The sequence below is a fragment of the Lepisosteus platostomus genome, chromosome 1, assembly GCF_059453375.1.
Source record: "Lepisosteus platostomus isolate fLepPlt1 chromosome 1, fLepPlt1.hap1, whole genome shotgun sequence".
NCBI classification, from domain to species: domain Eukaryota; kingdom Metazoa; phylum Chordata; class Actinopteri; order Semionotiformes; family Lepisosteidae; genus Lepisosteus; species Lepisosteus platostomus.
Genome location: NC_142611.1, coordinates 49,776,894 through 49,790,707, shown reverse-complemented (window position 1 = coordinate 49,790,707; position 13,814 = coordinate 49,776,894). Strand labels below are relative to the sequence as shown.

The window sequence follows — 13,814 nt, the reverse complement described above, 5'->3', positions numbered from 1 at the left end:
AACCAAGAAATGGTAATAAATAGCATATTTTTCTTACTACTTGAAATTATATCGGTGTTTACTGCACCTAATGAAATAATTTAATATAGTACAGCAGAAATAATTCACTACAGTGCAAACAGAAAAAAGAGGGAGAATAACTATCAGTATCAGCTACAACCTATGATTACATTTTTTATGGTGTGCATTGTACACCATACTATACCAAGGTACATAATTCAAAACTGGGCTACTGTAGATCAAAAAGGAGCTTTCACAGAGTCTCAGTGCAAGCTCAGAAGATGACTGCCCCTTGTCACTGAAAGTATGCAAAATATCTTATTTGTATGCTTTTTTCATCTTTACATAGATGTTTGCCTGACACCTCATTCTCAACACCCAGGTATATTTAGGAACTTGAATGGAGTCTGCAGTAGGAATATAGTTTTGGGTTATGAATAATCCAACATTGAGAAAGATGGGGACAATTTTAGCTTGCTTGTGCAGTAGGTTCTCTGAGAGATATTGCTAAAGAAATTGCTTTCTTCTCCCTCTTGGCCTCTTGCACTGTAGCAGCGGCAAAAAATAATACCCTCTGCCAGAAATAACATTTCTCTGCAGCTACAGTACATGAGCACAGAGAAAGACGTGATTCTTTCAGACAGGTACAGTGCAGTGCTAAGAGAATTAGATGGCTCAGATCAATTCTCAGGTTGTCAATAAACCATTAAGATGGGTTTTGGCTCCTAGGCAGCAGCTCATTTCAACGGGAATAGTGTTTGCAGGGGGAGTGGGAGAGTTTCAAATAGATCTGGTTTATTTTACACTGCTGGAGAGCTGCTAGGTTGTTCACTTGGAATTAATGGAAATGGTCTAAACATGCATTCTGCACAAGACCAGCACACTTTATGCATCTGTATCACCTCTCTTTGATCTGTGTTTAAGCCCTGCTGGCTCAGGGAGAAGACAAATGAGCTCATGTAGTCATTTGGTTTCATAAAGAGTATGTATGTGCGTTCGTGCTATGACTTTATCCAAAGAAGATTAATGTACTGTAACACTACCATTATCTATGTGATAAGTTCCTTCATGGTCTTTACTTAAAGGAGAAATGGGATTCTGAGATTGTTAGAAGCAAACGCTTTGAGACAATTTTTTACAAAATAACCTAATAAAATTGGAAGCCAGTCAGCCCTTTCAGCTCCTAGTTATTTGTAGATTTTTTTTAATCCTATAACTGTTTTATTTTCAGCAATATCTTTATTATCGGGGAATTCTGTGACTCTACACATCATCTTGGTACTTTGATTTAAACTTCTAGCCCTCAGTTCTTAAAGAACAATTAGATTTGTTTGCAGGCATCAAATTCAATTGAACTCTTTGTCAGGATGCTTCTGGGGTTGAATTTGACAGCAGCATTTTCTGTTCATTTTTCCACGTTTCTTTTGCACATTGATGCCTTAAACAATCCATGTCTGTCTGGATATTGAGCACGTTTCTGCTAGTAGGTGGGACTTCACTGAAAGATAATGTAGGAGCAGATTTAAGCAAGCAAACTGTTATTTGTATTTATGGGTGTGATGTAGCTTTCAGTTCATAAAACATATAGTTCAGTTTTGGTTCCACAATTGGTACTTCTGGAAAGATACCTACATTGTGTTGAGTTAAAACAGTACTGAAATGGACAGAGCTGGTAGCAGCACATCAGTCACAGGTTATTTCTTGATCTAAAACTGATGCATGATAGAGCACTGTGCCTGCGTTGTAACTGCAGTAAAGTTTAATAGATTTAAACTACTGACGTGACATGCAGTTTTTGTATCCAGTGACAGCAAGGATAACAGGTATCTCTGGTGTACTACAAGTAAGCCATACTATCTACGCAGTCATTATGAAAATTTTCCCCATTCATGCATAGAGAAGCTGCTTTAAGTTAAAGTTTAAGTTAAACAACAGGATATAGACTTCTGTATTTAACAGCTGGAATTTAAGACCTTCTCTTGATGAAGTGCTGGTAGTCTCTGGTCTCTACATTACCAGACTGAATATCCCATATTAATAAGTGGAGCTTATGGCAGAATACAGTCTGTGGGCTGCTTGAGTGACACATGAGTGGGGGAGGGGTGTCTTCTTGATTTATACAGCACTGTATTTCTGTGATACTGGGGCACATCACTATGCAAAGAATATTCTCATTTGAATTCAAATCCAAATTTCCTTTAACGGGGATCAGAGCCCTTGAGATTAACACCTCCTTTAGTATTCCATTACCAAGGTGTTCCAACTGGAGAGTAGCACGTCTGTAGAGTGGGTTGGATAATACTCCTTTTCAGAAATCATCAGTAACATTTTAATGACCTCAAAAACACGATAGAAGACAAAGACAATATTAAGTGGAGCACATTCCTTTACGCTCATCCTTAAAGCATATTCTGTAACTGTATATTAGAATTATATTGTAAATTTGTATTTTTTATCTTTTGCATGTATATTCATGTGTTGCCTGGCTGATGATAAATACATTCCTCCCTCTTAGGGGGATAATCTTCTGTTTACACCAGGCTTGTCTCCTCATAGATTCTCTCTGGCATTAGGAAGCCACTGTTCTTACTGTAAGCTTTAGGACATTAAGCTTTACAGTTATGAAACTTCCAAAGCTAACTCTTTTATTTACAGAAAGACTGTTCCAGTGAGGATCCACTACAGCATTTTCCATTCCTGAAAGCTTCATTAAAATCAAGATCATCTACAATAAAAGCAAAATGTCAGCAGAAATGCCAGATCTGGAACAGTTAAATTGTCCTTATATTACAAGTGTCATAACGTTATCTGGGGACTTGCTACTTAATATTTGTGCTCCTGTTTATTTAGGTTTTTTTTTTTAATATTGTGATTATCAGGTTACTTATTCACCTCAAATATGGAATGCTTGATTTCTTGTAATTCTTTCTAAATCTCTGTAGCCTATAAACTCGGAATGATAATTCAAGGTCAGTAAGAATCTCCAGTCTCTCCACATCTCCCCAAGTTACAACTTCATTTAAAGGTTCTTTGGGCTTTGACAAACTATTGAGCTGAAAATGATGGAGTTGTTGAGTCTTAACAGTGACTCTGCTGAGGAATTCCTCTTTTTAAATACTTGTTGTACTGCTACTGAAACACTATCAAAATGTGCCTTCAAAACTTTATCATTTCACCTTTTTCATTTTTATACAGGACAACTTCCCCAACCTAACATTCTAAAGTTAGAACACTCTTAACCTGTACGTACAGCTGATTCAAGCAGAAATGTCTTGGGGGTCGAAAAACAAATGTTTAAGAACTTTGAGAGATGATTTTAAACACTTTAAGATAGGCATCTTAAGATGCTATGTGAAAGTGGAGAAAGTACTCTTCAGTTTTAACTTTATAAAAATGTTTTACTTGAAACCCACATTGTGTTGTTTTAGCAAAAAAAAACATAGGAGCCACCTTTCTCCTTCTCCTGTGTAGTGATCAAACAGAGGAGCTCTGATAGTGGGCCAAGCTGGTGATAGGTGTTTGACTTTGGTGCTTCTAGTCTGTTTCAATAAAAGCAGGGCAATGCTTTTTGAGGTGGTTTGGTAATTAATTACAAAATTAGATAGCTAATGATTTTATCGATTTTATCAGTGCATTGGAGGTGAAGAGTGTACAGTGGCTAGGCTCTGGCAAGGTCATTAACATAAGGAATAAAAGGCACTGAAACACACCTGTCTTCTGATCTTTACTTTGTACACATCACTAAACATATTGACTGTGAACTTTCTCACCATTCTTATAATAATTGCTTACACTTATATAGCGCTTTTCTGGACACTCCACTCAAAGCGCTTTACAGGTAATGGGGACTCCCCTTCACCACCACCAATGTGCAGCCCCACCTGGATGATGCGACGGCAGCCATAGTGCGCCAGAACGCTCACCACACATCAGCTATCAGTGGGGAGGAGAGCAGAGTAATGTAGCCAATTCATAAATGGGGATTATTAGGAGGCCATGATTGGTAAGGGCCAATGGGAAATTTGGCCAGGACGCCGGGGTTATACCCCTACTCTTTTCGAGAAACACCCTGGGATTTTTAATGACCACAGAGAGTCAGGACCTCGGTTTTACGTCTCATTCGAAGGACGGCGCCTGTTAACAGTATAGTGTACCCGTCACTATACTGGGGCATTAGGATCCACATGGACTGCAGGGTGAACGCCCCCTGCTGGCCCCACTAACACCTCTTCCAGCAGCAACCTTAGTTTTTCCCAGGAGGTCTCCCATCCAGGTTCTGACCAGGCTCATACCTGCTTAGCTTCAGTCATTCTTATCTTCTAAGTACCTTGCAGTGTTCAGTTTTTATTGCAAACGTCCGTACTACTGTGTTCAACATTGACCCGTTGAACACAAGCCAGCAGTGCCTGCTGCTCACAATCACACACCACACCAAAGACGCAGGCACGAGTCTGCAGTGCTGTGAACTGGATTGGGGCCATCTGTGGATCCATGTAGCACAGGCTAATGTGTGTGTGTGAAGTGCTCAGAATTTTATGCCAACAGGAATTTTGCAACACTTTCCAAATCCAAACTAAGAGAATTCACAAAGATGCTAAAACATGCATTGTTCTGTTTTATATAGCTCTGAGTGCACTTTCATTGTTTTATGCTCTTTGCTGTCTTTTCTGCAAAGAGCTGTATTACTGCTCTTTGTTGGTATCATGCTATTAGACATTCAGAGGTTGTATTGCATTGGAATGTACACTCAGACACCACAAGTGGCCTTTGTGACAGCCACATGTAGCAGCTCAACCCTCCGAACCTTGGAGCCACAAGGCACTACTGTGCTTAACCAGGTTTTGGGTCAAATAAGTCCTACTAAGAGGGGCCATTGGCAGGTGTAAAAGCCAAGGGGACTCCTGTTTTTTATCCATATGCTTTGCCCTCTGAAGATGTTTCACAGAACATCTCCTAGCGAGAAAATAGTGACCAAAGAAAGGTGAAGCCCAGAAGTCCCCAGTTAATCCCTCAGTAGTATTTCATACCTATACACTGAGATTGATTTTAGAGCTATTGGGCACTCCATTGCAATACATAGCCTTACAAGAAGAGACCAGTGCTTATGAGCAAAAACCACAGGTTCTGTTGTAAAAGTCAACACAGTAAACACATACTCAGTATAACTGTTTTTTTTTTCTTGTGTTTGTTTTTAGGCTGTCCCTTATTGTTGAGACTTTGTAATTAGGTGCATAGCCTTTGTAAACAAAGGCAGATTTGTGGTTCTAAAAATTTAGCTCTTTGCTAAATGTTTGGTGGAATACTTCACTAGGATGAATTAATCAACATTTCAGGGTTCCTTCTTGAAAGAAAGAGTAAATGAATTTGATCTTTTTAGTGTTATGAAAAAGTGATACATGTTATATGATTGGGCCTATTTAGAAGACAACTGTGCTGATAATACTGACATAAATGTAGAAATTTCATTTGGAAGCAGAAACAGATGGTTTTGCATTATAATGTACAGTAACTGGCATAATTGACACCCTCTTCAGGATAAATGGGCCCTTTATATAATTGGTTTTGAGCATTAACCTTTGGACCTGTGATGTTTTTAAAAGGCCCGGGTGATATCAGTCAGTATCTGTCAGGATATTCATTAGAGATCTTAGTACTTTGCTGTCAGAAACTATCCATTTTAATCCTAAAATTTGTTTTTATCTGGTAGGCATTGCAGGGTGTGGGGGTGACACTGACTTGTGAACAGAATTAATAGGGGAAAACAATATGGTATCTTTATGCCAGTTAGAGGGCCAGGGTTTTTTTAAATGTAAATGTATAATAGTGTAAATAAGATGCCATTGCATTTGCTTCCTTTGACAAGTTGCAGTCTGCAAATCTAGATGTGATTTCTTAATTTAATTTTCTTTTTCTTGAACAGCAGGCATCAGTTTTTTTTTGTGGACTGAGGAATATATTGCTACCTATTGCTATCCGTGTGCACAGACGGGCTTAATGAATGTCTGTTTGCTGTCGGGTCTCTCTGGATTTCAACTTTTCACTGTTTAATAACCCTCTTATAGGCTGTCTGTAAACAAAAGGATCTGCTGGTAGCATTCTGCTCTGAGCACTAACTGCGAGCAGGTGAACAAATCCTCCAGATACTGGAACTCAGTTATTATTTTCACCAACCCCATCACCGACGGTTTGAAAAGCAAGACAAATGACAAAATCTGACAAATTCTTTGGCTAACAGCAATTTTCCATCTTTCAACATTTGAATATTGGTTTTAAAGTGTAAAAGAAAGATTACGGGTTAATTTGTCATGTGTTGCGGGGTTTTTAAGAGGTTGAGAGAATGTGTATGTGTTTAAATGATTTGGACCATTTTGTTTTAGTACAAACAACATTTGGTGCGTATTGTGTTTCCAGTATAAAGCACACATATTTTTATGTGAAATAATGCATTGTCTGGCCCACTCATTTTGAATAACATCATACAATAGTTTTGCTTGTCTGCTTCTGAGTGGACAGCACACCACAGAAATAAAAAAAATAGTCTAGTCTAGATTAGGCTAGACTAAATTCTAAATTCTAGATTAAACTAGACTTTTAACTGGAAAGTTGTGGGTTTGAACTTGGTGGGGCACTACTGCTATGTCCTCGAGCAAGGAACCTTACTCAGATTGTTTCAATTAAATGTAAGTACTCTTTGGGTGTGTATCCATGCTTTGGATAAAAGCATCAGCCAAATAAATAATAATAAAGTGGTGAAATTATTAGTGTAATGTGTTTCTCTATATTTCTCTGAATATATTGTAGCTTAAAGTAAACACAGGACAAAGTCTGTCTCATTTGATTGTTGTAGTGACATAGTATAAATTAAAACATATAAGCATTATAAAACAGCTCATACGGAAGCCTACTATATGTGCGAAATAATTAACAAATCTCCCGCTGGTGGTTGTGAAAATTGGACGTCTTTATCATCACAATTAAGTGTAATGAATTTGGGAATATAAGCATGTGGTGTGTTGATATTAAAGCTCAGTCCGTAGTGCTATTGTAGTAGTTTTTGTTTTTTTAAAACTTGATAAAATCTATCTTCATTAGTGGCTTAAGGAGCTTTTCTGAGTTTTTGTTTTATAGCCTCACTTAGATTGTAGATTTGCAAGCCTCCTTGAACTATACGGTCTTTGCACAATAACCTACTAAGTCTTTATCTGCCATTGCTTAGATTCTAATAATTTGTTTCTGAAGCTTACTGATTACTTGACTGTATTGCTCTCTCTTGTCAACTTGAATGTGCTGTTTTTCTTCTTTGCACTCTGGTAAATGGCTCACTGCCTTGTGTTGTGACTTAGTGCCTGAAAAGCGCTCTGTATGGAGTCAGTGCTGATGCTGATGGATCAGAATGCCGTTGTTGTATAATGCATGACTGATGGGCTGGTTTGCTCCAGTGCCAGATCTCGACGGAGAACCCCCGCCTTTGTCTTCGTGACTTACTTGCGTTTCTCCTCCCATCTCCAGGCATTCGACCTCCCATCATGAACGGGCCCATGCACCCGCGTCCGCTGGTGGCCTTGCTGGATGGCCGGGACTGCACAGTGGAGATGCCAATCCTCAAAGACGTGGCCACCGTGGCCTTCTGCGATGCACAGTCCACACAGGAGATACATGAAAAGGTAGGGGACTAGTAAGTCTTGCCCAGGAGAGCCAGATTCCTCCCACTATGGGCCTGCAGTGTGTTTGCATGTACAAGCAACAGTTTCAACCACATTTTTGTTTAACGTTTTTAGTCTGAATTACTGAGGAGGCAGTAATTATGTGTTGCTGATGCTTATGGAGATCCATTACTCTCACGTACTGCACAAGATAAAGACGTTCGTTACTATAGAGCTGCACTAAGGCTTTAAAAAAACGAGTGGATGATTAATATAAAACTTGACCTGCAGTATTACAAAATAAAATTGTATTTGTAAAAAGACATGGCGTGTCCATGTCACCTTGATTAAATACATTGCTTTTGTTTTACCTCATTCTTAAAACAACCAGGAGAATACTGTATGTAATGTGACATGTCTTATTAGTTAAATCAAAAAGAGATGGAAAAGTCTCTATGACTTTCAGAGAAACTGATAGAAGTCAATGTACAAGTGCACATCCAAGTGTGATGATGGGACTGATCGCAAAGTGTGCTGTGGTACAGTTCGTAGAGATCAAATTATTCTAAAAGAGGCAAAGGAAACCAAATTCAATTAAAAAATGTTTTACTGTAAGACAGGGGCTTTTGAAAAAATGAGTAAAGTATCCAAAGCATCGATAGAAGAAAATACTTTTAGTGTAGCCGAATTGGAGGTAAAAACTGTTGGCATATGGTCAAAACTGGCCATTAAAAAATGTGAGTAAAAACAGTTACTAATATCAAGGTTCCAGAAAAATATATTTTTTGCTTAGAGAGATATATAGGAAATTGTCTCATGTTCTGTTTATGGCTTATGGAAGTAAAAAATAACATTTCAGAAACTTCAATTATGCAAAACACTTTCAGTGACCCTTTTAAATTATTGATATATTCATTCCGGAAATTATTTTTTTAATAATTGTGTATCCTGGTAGAGAGTTGTGATGCTTTAAATATTCCTGCTCAGGCACTTTAAAATCTGGTTGCCTGGAAGCAGTGAGCGAACTCTTTTAAAACTCTGAAAGAGAGATTTCTGGGATTACTGATGACTGAAATAAACCTTTCTGTGACTTCTGTGACCTTTATGGAGTCATCTGTCTTGGCTCTGTAATTTGTGAAACATTGCGGTAATGAATTCTACAGTACCCGGAAGTGGTAAAGGTTTAAATTATAGGCCAGATTAAGTCTCTACCATGTCTCTTTAAGATTATTGAAGAATCTTGCATCCTGCATGGCAAATAAAGATGTGTAATTATATTCTTTTAAGATAAGGATATGCTCTGGATGATACTAACCCAGCTTCCCAGCGCGAATCTTAAGTTACTGCTATAGTCCTGTGATACAGAATCAGAAAATACAATGAAAGGGAAATTCATGGTTGGTTGAAAACTCTTTTCAAAAAAGAAGCTAAGAACTTGGAGCCAAACCCTTGGGAGGGTTCTTATTAAGAGATGGCTGCCTGCATTTTATAATAAATCGGTGTCGAGTTGTGGTTAGGGCTCTGAACGTTGGTATTGGAAAGTTCAGACGTTGTTGGAGCACTGATGGTGCTGATTTGAGCAAGGTATTTCACTCAGTTTGCTTCAATGTCATACACGTCTGTGTAATGATAAACGTGTCAGCCAAATAAACAAAGTAGCAGAAGTGGATCAGGTAGTGTGTATCCTGATCCAAGTACTTAAAATCGGTAAAGACATCCTAGTGGACGTCTTCAGAATCAACAGTGAAGCACTAACCGGAGCAGAGTGAAGCATGAATAGGGAACTAAATGAAAGTGTGTTTAAATCTGAGAACAAAAGACGTTTCTTTACCCAAAAATGTTGTCTTGTGTTTCTACCAAGAAAGGATGAGATCTTCAGGTCAATTAGCTACTAACTACCAAATGGGCTAGATGGACCCAATGTCCTCCTCTTGTTTGGAGCCTATCTTATGTTTATATGAAGCTCCTCTTTTAACATTTAGCTGTTGGCTCTTAACTTGCCTTTGTGCACCCTTTCAAAACTCAGGTGCTGGCCTCTTCAGGAAATACGGTACAAGATATACTGAAGACAGGGGTACACAGGGCTTTTCTCTCCAAATGAATTAAACATAAGTTGTTTTGCATCTCAGAAAGAAAATTACTTTTTTGTGAAATGAAGCGTGTAATGTCACTTCCAAACAGAAACATATGCTGAAATGCAAATAAAATTATAACACAATTCTGTGATACACCGTACTTGCAGTGTGTTGCTTTTGCATTATTTATAGAAATCTGGCGTATTCTTTCAGTGACATGATTTCACATTTAAATTGAAAGGAGACAGCTCTGTTATTCATGGTGCTACATAAAAATGTGTTGTTTTGATTTGTTACTTCATGTTTTCTACCTTGTTTCTGAGATTTATTGAAATATTCTTCCGTGTTCAAAGCCAGTCGGCTGACATGGTGAGTAAAGGTTACTACAGGGAAGGCCCAGCCTTTTTTTTGGTGACAAATGTGGTTTTAAGTTACCCGTCATAACGTGCAATGAAATATCCATTAATGCTTAAGAGAATAAAAAATAAATAACCTATTCCAATGAGAAAAAATACACAAGTACAAAACTCCCTTTAACAAGTACTAATATACTGTATGAAATTATTGGTTTTTTTTCCAAATTAGAGCTATTAAAAGTATTAAAAGTCTATTTTTTAAGCCCAGGTTGAGCTCTGCGATCACAGGTTCAAGGATGGGTCATGTCACCAGCTACTGTAAGTGTGTCCATGGTTCCCCAGGAACTGGCTGGGCACCATCAAGGGCTGCTTGGGATTAGTCAGTCAGGGCCTCTCTGGTCTCAGCAAAACAGCAACCCCTGCGGCCTCCTGGTGTTTACAAGCAAGCCCAGCTGAGCGTGAGGGATTCACCCCCCTTCCCAATTGCACTGAACCCCCTTACTCATCCCAACCGTTAAAGATGGTCGTGGAGTATCATGGTTCTAGGATTTTTGTGGTTTGGAGCTTTGCTTTGCTGTCACATTATTTTGTTAATTAAATCATGAGGCCGTGTGGCCTTTGGCACATTACAACATGAGTGGCTGGAAGGGTCAGAGGAATCTGGTAACGCTTCCTCACTATCTCCTGTACATGATTGCAAAGTTTGTTGCTGCAAATGGAAATGCACAATTAGCTATTCCATATGAGGCATTATAAATAAAAAAATCTTTTTTTTTACTTTATAAAACCATCTGTTTTTCTTGAAAGGGATCATTTTTTAAAGATTATTTATTATTAAAAGTTCAGTGCGCTGTATGTTTCCCTCTCTCCCAGTTTATCTTCACACAGTTTCAACAGCCTCTTGGATCACTCACCTAAATTACAGCATCGTCCATTCTACAAGTCTTTAAAAGTGTTGAGAAAAAATGTCATTAATGCTGTCCAAATTGCTGAATTGATATTTTTACGGTTTCTTATTGTATTACCCTGGAAAAAGTCCAAGCTAAACCATGGAAAAGTGCATACTTTGATCAGGAAAGCAGATGGAGAACTTTTTTTAGCTTAGTCGAAGGCTCATTGAAGCTCTGAAGTGAAAAAAGATTGAGCTTGTTGCATAATTAATAGTTGTCTTTTAAATTTAATTAACAGACAGTGCTGGTTGAAAAACTGTTCAAAGGAAGGTAATCAAAATAAAAGCAGAAATTGGTAAATGTGAGTCTTACGGAACAAGAGACCATTATTTTATAGACAATTATTTTGGCCCAAATCTGTCATAGCCTACACTTTCCATGGATTAACACTGATTTGCTTTTATTACTAAGTAATGACATTCCCTGGAAACACTATAATGCAATCTGTTATGGAACTGACACTTTTTCACAATATGCCAATGTCTGAGAAGAACAAGGCGTTTTTTGTAGTTTCTAGGCCTGACTGGTTTTAGCATGGATGTTGGAGTGTGCAGGTGCTTAGGGAACATTTTCCTTGCTGTGTAGCCTTGTTGTATGACACCTTATTTGATCAAAGTAAAATGATGAGCTCTCTTTGAAAACTTCAGTTGTGGCATTCAAGGATCAGCTTTTTCTACAGTTCCAAGAAAAAGTTTATTAATTTCTTACCATGATACCTGTTAATTGGTCATTTCAAGAGTTTACATATATCTCCTAATTCAAAATTATAGGAGCCCAAATGGTGTAATTAGTTTAAGAAAATGAGTAATTAACAATCAGTGTATGAGAAATAAAAACAGAACCCACAGTTTACTTAGCACAATTAAAGGGGTACTTAAAATCCAATGGTGAATTGGCTAACAAGTAAACAAGAACTGAGCTTGGGCATCCTGGCCCTGCTGTATATAAGAGTCAGAAACTTTGTGAGTTTTTCTTTCACCATACAGGTTAGTTAAAACTTATCATGCCATGACCAACAGAGATTTCAAAGGACCTCAGAAAATGAGTGGTTGATACTCATTGGTGTGGAGAAGGTTACAAAACCATTTGTAAACATCCAAGTCTCCATCTATCCACTGTCTGGCAGAAAATGTCTGTCACCATGGTGACTGTACCCAGGACTAGTTATCCTGCTAAAAACTTCCCAAGAGCAACTTGGAGAAACATCCAGAAAATCACAAAGAACCCCAGGATAATATCTTAGGATCTGCAGGCCTCTCACGCTGTGGTTAATGCCAGTGTTCATGGCTTAACTACTAGAAAAAGACTGAAAGAGTGGTTTTCATTGGAGGATAGCCAGGAAGAAACCATTTCTCTCTAAAAAAAGAACATTGCTGCCCATCTCAAATCATCATAAAGCACCAGGATGATGAAAAGACTACTGGAAGAATATCCTCTTGACAGATGAATCAAGCGTCTATCCAAATGAGAAACACTGCCTTCCAGAGGAAGACCCTCATCCCAACCATCAAACATGGTTGTGGAGTAGCATGGTTGTGGGAGTTTCTTGGTTTGGCACTGCTTTTTAATCACATTAGTTTGTTAATTAAATAATCGAAATCTAGTTTTTGTCTTCTTGTTTTGTTGTCATTTAATCAGGATATCAGGATAGATGTGATATTATCTTTTTTAAGACTTTCATGAAGATCTAATTACATTTTTGTTCTAATATATACAAGAAATAATGTCCATTTTTTTCCACACAGCAAAGATTTTCTGTCGTCCAAGTTAAGAAAGATAAGAGTAAAAGAATAATCAGGAAAATCTTTGAATACCATTTGTTGTTACATGTACATTATGTTTTGTATATTTGCTTTTGAGTTTCTAGAAGTACCATTTTAGAAAGATCAGACCTACTGGAATATTTTTGTATTTCATACTAGAATATTTCATTTCTCAGGCCGTACCAATTATACCACTGCTATTCAGTGTGAATCAGGTGTCTTTTCCTCTCATTAGCTCTAACCTCTGCGGGCATTGAAAAATTAAATCAGGAACTATTAATACTTTATAAGGGTGAGGGCAAAAGGACCATGGTTATTTAAACAATTACATGCATTTGTACACTTGAATAAAAGAAATGGACTTTTGTTACTCGCAGAGTATTATTATTTATAATGATGGTAATATTATGTTACTAGTGTGACTTTCCTCCAGACATGCCTCTTAATACCTTTTCCCAATATGGTTCATACACATCAGAACTTGTCCTCTTCTCACTGTGACACTTTGTTCATTTCACTCGGCTCTTGAGTGCCCTTAAAAGAAGTTGACAGGGGAAAGTGTTGAACTCTAGAAAGTGCCCATTAGTGTTCTTTCAGAACTAATGTTTGCCCAAGTTCTGAATAGCTTGTGAATGTAACTGGTACACTAAGGTTGCAAATCTCTTGTTACCAAGTGGAATATTGAAAAGGGTTTGTGAGAGGTTACAGAACGCTTATGGAGCCCTGTAGTTAAGTGTTTTTGAGGTTGGAGAACCTATGTTAATACTGTAAATTATGCATGATTGTAATTGGTGATCATTATTGTCAGTCCTGTCAAAAAATTAAAAACATTAGCAGTTGATAAATAGTGTCTTTTCAGGGGGTAAAACACAATAGTGATGAATCTTAGGAATTAGTAGTAGTGTATGACACTCATTAGCAGCACTGTGGTGCTGCCTTATTCATTAAATGTATGAAGCCCAATAAATCTGCTACTGACATCTCAAATTTTGGCTGAAAGGTATTCAATTGGTGCTATTTTGAGTGG

General features: G+C 37.8%; 1 protein-coding gene across 5 annotated transcripts in view; it reads left to right on the top strand.

The window, feature by feature from the left end:
• ctbp1 (C-terminal binding protein 1) overlaps window positions 1-13,814 on the top strand; it is a 226,055-nt gene that overhangs the window by 181,057 nt on the left and 31,184 nt on the right. For all 5 annotated transcript variants that reach the window (XM_088630929.1, XM_088630940.1, XM_088630945.1 and 2 more), the window contains one exon: window positions 7,510-7,664. In XM_088630929.1, coding sequence (XP_088487055.1) covers window positions 7,510-7,664 — 155 coding nt within the window. The remainder of the gene's footprint in view (window positions 1-7,509; window positions 7,665-13,814) is intronic.